The 7,078-nt window shown below is 34.3% G+C and overlaps 1 protein-coding gene across 1 annotated transcript; it reads right to left on the minus strand.

Annotated features, from left to right (window-relative positions):
- Positions 1 to 719: 719 nt before the first annotated feature.
- On the minus strand, positions 720 to 2,984 carry LOC18598531 (putative protein S-acyltransferase 3). The gene is made up of 5 exons (XM_018121224.2): positions 2,877 to 2,984; positions 1,886 to 2,065; positions 1,482 to 1,805; positions 1,125 to 1,346; positions 720 to 1,007 (listed from the first exon to the last, which is right to left on the minus strand). Exons 1-5 carry the CDS (start codon positions 2,982 to 2,984, stop codon positions 720 to 722), a joined length of 1,122 nt encoding a protein of 373 aa, XP_017976713.2.
- Between the last annotated feature and the right edge of the window lie 4,094 nt (positions 2,985 to 7,078).

Below are 7,078 nucleotides of genomic sequence, written 5' to 3' on the forward strand. Positions count from 1 at the left end.
CAGCCTGGGGGCTTGGATCATTACAATGCTAAATAAACATTGACGTGATATAAATATGTAATGGGCTTCAATAGTTTTGTTTCAATGAGGGCTCCAATTACTAAAAATATTTCATTAATGGCTCAATTAGTTATTATAATATATAAAATGATAAAGACTTTCAAAAAATTTGGTATGTATAGTATTTTTCCAAGTAATTTAATCTATAACAGTAATAATAAGATTTAAATACAAAAGAATACATAAATTAATTAAATTATCATCAAATTTTTTGTCTGTTTATTACAATCAATTAAATCCTTAAACAGTTATTTTTATTTATTTAAATTATTTCATGAACAAAAATGATCACATTCAACCTGGAATATAAATGATCATGAGATGGACAAGCCGACCAAAAATGTCAAAACGATGGATCCACCATGGATGAGAAAACTCACTATGTTTTGTGAAATATGTATCACTTAACATGATAAATATTTAGGAATTTAATTAATTGCAATTAAAAATAAAAATTAAACTTAATAATAATAATAATAATACTAATAATTGTTTGTTAGTCAAAGTCGTTAAGAAGCAGTGGTTGTAAAAACTTGATTACGCAATTGCATAAGAATGAAAACCATTCGTATATTGCAGTACCTTAGTGTATTGCATTTATATCATATATAAATATTAATATATGTGGAAAATCGCATTGTGCGCCCTTCCTCCTTAAACTATATATTATCAAAGCCACCGAAGTCGAACCTCTGCAAAGAATTTGGAACTCTAGTGCTATCCATGTCCATGTCAAACTTCTCCTTGGAAGCAATGAAATCCCCAGCCCCGCTGACATCTCTGATGGTGGACACTGGTGGAAAGTCGTCATCAGCAGTCCATGCCCGAAAATTGATCATTGCAGGTGGGATCTTGGACAGGAACACTTCTTTCAAGTTGTTTAATATGCCTTTGTTGAACGGATTTTCCTTCTTATCGTATCCGTACCGGAAATTCTCGTAAGTTGTCTGAAATTCATGATGCAAAAAGGACAAGGAAATCATGAGAATCCCCAAAAACATATACTGAAAGATAGAACATGGTGAAGCGATCGGAGAGGCGACAAAAATTGTACAAGTAATCACCTGGTTGGTGAAAATGAGGTGGAAATGGAAAACTGTTAGGCCACCAACAAACCAGACGGCTATGAAGCAGTAGACGATGAGAATGACTGATAGTATATCACGAGACATGGCAGTCCACAAGCCGCAGTGTTGTCCAAGAATGTTCACCCAAGAACACACGAACACATATATGCACAAGGCAGTCGATGATGATATAAAGCAAAGGAAGAATGGGTAGTTGCGCTGCATCCATTGAAACCTCAATATTTTTTTTCGACTTAAATTCAATAAGAACAGGATCACCTGTAGTAAGCTAGCTAGCAAAGCAAGCAAGGCTCTTATAGATAAATAGCTGATGAGAAAATTAAAGTAACTTACTGCTCCAATGCACTGACCCACCCATGGACAGTGGTGGTCGAATCTCTGGACGCAGTTGTTGCAGATGGAGCAATGAGAAGCACGCGGCGGACGATAGAGCAAGCATGTCTCACAGAACTTGACTTTAACCGTTTGACCGTTCACCATCACATTCTTAATCCTTGGTATCTTGAGGTTTGGAGTTTTACTACTGACCCACTCCATGGATGCACTCTTTGTCATGTAATTAATCGAATCCTCCGACGATTCAGGTGGCGGTGATTTCAAATTTCTAGGTATTATTCCCGGATCTCTACTGCATGTCAGGAGTAGAAACCCGAAATCCTGCAGGCACAAACATCAATTACATACAGCGGTGAGCCATGGCAGAGCTCTTGCTTAATTTGCTAAAACAAATTACCAACCAAAACAGTGAGGATGAGTCCCCCTAAAAATGCATGATAGTTGAAAACCGGGTAGTCTTGATTGGTGATCACCGCCACCTTTATGCAGAATGCTATTGCAGGGCATCCGATTAGAAACGATGTTAAAAATAGTGATGATGCGTCGGGGCCAAAGATCATTCTCCCACCACAACAAAATTTCTGACATTTAAAAACTGTGCATGCATTAGTTCGTAAGCAAAGCCAGATCTTGGTATAGCCTGTAGATACTATTACTCAAAAAAAATTAACTACTTGTTTTAACTTCATCTTCGAGATGACTCATTCTGATTCTAAGCAGCCCAAAGTTATCCAGCAATTAAAATTATTAAAAGAAAGAAAAGGGAATCAGGCACCGGAGAAGCTATAAAGAATACAGAAATTAATAATGGAACAGTAATCTGATTACTCATTGTTTAATGCTTACTTATAAACGGATTGAGAAAATTGAGATAGATGTCAGTAATCCAAGAATTATTAAACTAGTATTTGGACCCAAATACTATCTTGGACAGTATTCAAAGCAGACACACACAATATCCAGCCATGATACGAGTAATAATTTGCCATAATTTATATAAGCTAAAACCCTCATGCATATACTCAAGAACACCCCAGAATCATCCCATAACAACTAGAGGTTCCACAAGTTTCTGTACAACAAAACTAGCCAATCAAAATATATCTGCACATCTATAGGAATTCACATTCAGCTATGCCGCTCATTAACAAAGCATTTTCCCTCTTACAAATATATAGCTAGACACAAGTATGATATTTCTTTGGAGTTGAATTGACAACATATACATGACGAGGGGCATTGTTAAAACTTCATTTGCCAAAATGAACTGTGAATTCGTATTCATGAGAAGCAATAAGAAGAATAGAATGACAAGCATGAAATTTAAGCACCAATTTAGAAAAAGCATCAAACGTTGTAAAAGGAAGACACAGAGAGAGAAAAAAATAATACATTGTTTCCCTTCCAAACTTGATAAATCCTCTTGGGAATGGGTTTGGGAGGGCACCTTTCCATGTCAACGGAGGAAGAGTCATAAACTTGGCTTTTGTTCCTATTCATGGTTCTCTTTTTACGGTCTTTCATTTGAGTGCATGATTCAAGCTATCTCAGTTTAGAGAAAAACACCCCCAGAGAAAAAATCAGGAAGCCTATACTGCCAAATAGAATCAATGAAAACTAGATAAAAAAAAACCCACACAAAATTGAAAAGGGTCAAAAGGCTTTCATTGTTTTCGTTGGTATAACGTAAGATAGCGAAATACAAAGATATCAAACGCTTTGATGGTGTTTGTTTTCTCTTCTCTCACATCATCTCTCCCTCTCTAACTTCCCCTATGTTGGGTTACCAGATCGATCCTTACAACTCTCCCTTAACAAACTTTCGATGTGTCGTTAATATTTTAATTTCAAGCGAGTTTTTCGCGTGCTGCCAAAACTGATTTCTTGTTATATTTCATGTTATGTTTGAGTAAGGACAAAAGGTAATTGTGTTTGACATTATGTTCTGTACCAAGTTATGCCATCATTACATCGGTAACGAAGCTAGCATTAATCAAAATTGAGGTGCCAATAGACATTGAGTTAAAAGTGTTTCTTTCGCAAGAATTAAGTTAAAGAAAAATAAAAAAATATTAATATTTTTTAAATATTCAATTATTTAAATCTTTTAAAATCAACAAATTAGTTTAAAACTTTTTTTTTTACAATAGTTCTCGTATTGTTGTATTTAATGCTATTAGAGTTTTAGGATAAAACCCAAGATGATCATCCTATTTGGATAAAACTATTGGAAATAATGCTTTACACTTTTATCTTAACAAATTGGAGTTATTAAAATTACTAAATGTTAGGGTAAAATACCCCCACCCCTTAAGTTTTAATCAAAATTCCAAGTGGGTCCATTAGTTTTCGAAATAGACGCTCTGCCCCAAAAATGCGAACACCATTAATAGAGATTGAAAAAGACTAAAATGCCCTTTCTTTCTTTATTAATTTTAAAAATTGTTATTATATTTTATAAAAAAAAAGAAAGGAGCACCGATCTTCCCCAAAGAAAGGGAAGCATCGACTGATGCTCCGAAGGGAAGGGAGCACCAGATCGGTGCTCCTAAGGGAGCCCGATTGTGGCTTCCTAAGGGAGCTTCAGTGCTCCCCATATGGGGAGGTTTTTTATTTTTTTAACTAATAAAAAATTTAATAAATTATATAATAGTAATTTTAAAATTTAATCAGGGGTAAAATAGTGTTTTTACCCTTGCCACATCATCAAATTGATTGAAACACTAATAGTTGATGAATGGCTAGACCTAAGTGTCTAGGAAAAAATAGTCTTTTGGGACGAAGTGTCCATTTTAAAGATTAATGAACCTCCATGAAATTTCGATCAAAACCTAAAGGGTATAGGTATTTTACCCTAAATAGTAACATCATCTGATAAAATGTTATGAGCATTATTTTGATAAGAATTATCAATTTTTTTAAAGGGTTATAAATAGGTTTAGGTGTTCCAAAAAATATAAGATGTCACATCTTAAATCCAAAGACATGACTAGTGCAAGGACCTACGTGGGTATGGCCCATAAGACTCAAACAAGCCTTTAACTCATCATATAATCACATACCATTTCATATTAAAGCACATTTAAGCAAGTTCAACATCATTCATCATGGAAAACATCATTATATGGTAAGATAAAACATTTCATTCACCTTTCACAAACATATCGCACATAATGTAATGCATCTTTTCATATAAATGTCATATGCACAATTTGGTGCTCTTTGTACGTACACCTTGGTGCTCATATCATCAATGGCCCAATTACCATAAGCTTAACATATCCTGTCCACCCTTTTCGATGCTAAAGTACACATCCCATACATGAGTAACATAAACATAAATAGTCTCACTTATTTACATAAACACATCATCATCATAAAATGAGAAATAAACATAAGACTCCTTGACACACTAGAGAGTGTAACAACAGTAGAAGGCTCAAAGGAAGGGCATTATCACACTTACCAAATACAAGTTGTGCTACTCCAAAACAAGGTGGCAAGCTAAGATAGCTACTAATCTGAAACAAAAACAATAATCTTCTAGTGTGAGTTATAGAACTCAATAAGCAAACACGAGAAGGGGACAAGCCAAAAAGGAAGAGCTTTTGCAATAATCCATATGTCTTTACCCAAATCTAGGGTCCATGACCAACGTAAAGGCCTAATGAGGATATCCCACTCGACCTAAGCAAGCCTTAAACAAAATGAATCCAATGTTCAAATACCTCATGCTGTTAACTTTAAAATTATTATAGTTTTGATTATGACAAAATGAGCAAATTTGCTTGAACATTATTTTAGTGATCCCTAACAAGTTCTTGAAATGATTTAACTCCCATACATTGTTCTTACATAGTTACAAGCTTGGCTCTTGAAGTTATTGAACTATATCTGTAAGCTTGTACGACTTAGGTGTACGAGTGTTTATGATTCCCATTCATTAAAGTCTGATTTAAAGATTAAAGGAAAATCTAGATGCACTCATTAAGGGGGAATTTGAATATCTTTTTAATGATGACAAACAAAGTGAAAAGGAAGACTAAGTTAAATAGAATTTGATAGGCCTTTATGTTTAATTTATGTGTGTGATACTTAGTTATGGTTTTGTTGAATATTTTGTGCTAGTTATTATGGATATTCAATATATCTTGCTTAGCTACTGTGGATATTGTATATCTTGTTTAGCTATTGGATATTATAAATATTTTATTACAAATCTTTAAAGAATACTAGATGCATTAACTAAAAGGAAGAAACTCATTATGCATAAAGATTTGAAGCATTCATATTGAACATAGACATTGCACTTTTAATCTAGAAGTGTAATGTGAAACCTCGACTTTCATAGATGCGTAACTTGAGTTGGAACTTATGTTTAAAGGTTTAAATTGAGCTAATGATGCTATTTTTATGTTACTTATAATTATTTTATGTCGTTATAGGAGTAAGATTCAAAAATAATTTCAATTGGTGAAGAAAGGTGTATAATGGGTTGTTGCTCTATTTGCATATATTTCAGTTTTTCAAGCATATTTCCCACTAAAGAAATCCAAATGATATGATTTTTTTATCATTAGAAAGCTAAGAGGCAGGGATACAACTTTTATGTTTCTCACTTTGCCCAGTTTTGATAGGAAGGTGGTCAAAATCTTTGTTGAAGTGGAAGTACTATGCTAGGAGAACAGATTCAGACAGAACATTTGAGGGCTGTGGTGCTGGAAATTGAGAGCCTCGGCCTTCACCATAATTTCCACAAATAACAAGTTTAGGGGATTTTTGAAGCTAAGACTTTTGGGGGCTACTTAAGGGACCTTTTTTAGGAGATTTTGGACCTTTTCCAATGTCAAAAGAGTAAAAGATTACACAAGAAAAGGAAGAAGACAAGTGGCCGTGTTAAGGGCATTATAGTAATTGCATGAAGATTTAGATAAGCTTTAACTATAAAAATCTCATTCTTTCAGCAGCTTATTCATTTCTCTAGCAACTTCTTCTTCTCTTTCCTCCCATCTTATGTTTCTCTCATTTTCCACGAAAGCTTCCCTCAAGCTTCCATCACTCTCCCAAACTAACCTTAATTTTGTGCTCTACACACCCTGTTGTAGGGTTTTTCATGCTCTTTTACTCCCTCACCTTAAACAAACGCTTAAAAGTCTTTCTTCAATACTTTCTCTCACCAGTTGAACTTTGTAGAGAGAGAAAGAGAGGTTTCATGATAGCTTGAGGACTCTTGGGAAGAAATTTCATTACAATCCACCAAGGTAAGTGATGAATTAGGATTGGTTTTAAGTTTTTTATAAAGGCTAATAATTAGAGTTATGAATTGTGTATTGCTGAAATTGTTTATCTATCTCAAGTGTTACTAAAGTAGAGAAATGAATAGACAATCAAATGGTAATGGAAGATAGATAGGAAGGGCTAGTGAAGCTTGATTTTGGAAAATAGCTTTTGGAGTGATATTAATGGAAATTGGATTGGCTGTGATGCTTTTGTGTGTGATAGGTTCAACCGAGGCCCTCAGCCCCATTTGAACCATTAGGGAAGTTAGAGTCGATTAAAGGTTAAACAAATACCGGTGAGTGAACTTGCATAAA

Source organism: Theobroma cacao, chromosome 5 (genome assembly GCF_053813885.1).
Source record: "Theobroma cacao isolate CCN51 chromosome 5, ASM5381388v1, whole genome shotgun sequence".
NCBI lineage: Eukaryota > Viridiplantae > Streptophyta > Magnoliopsida > Malvales > Malvaceae > Theobroma > Theobroma cacao.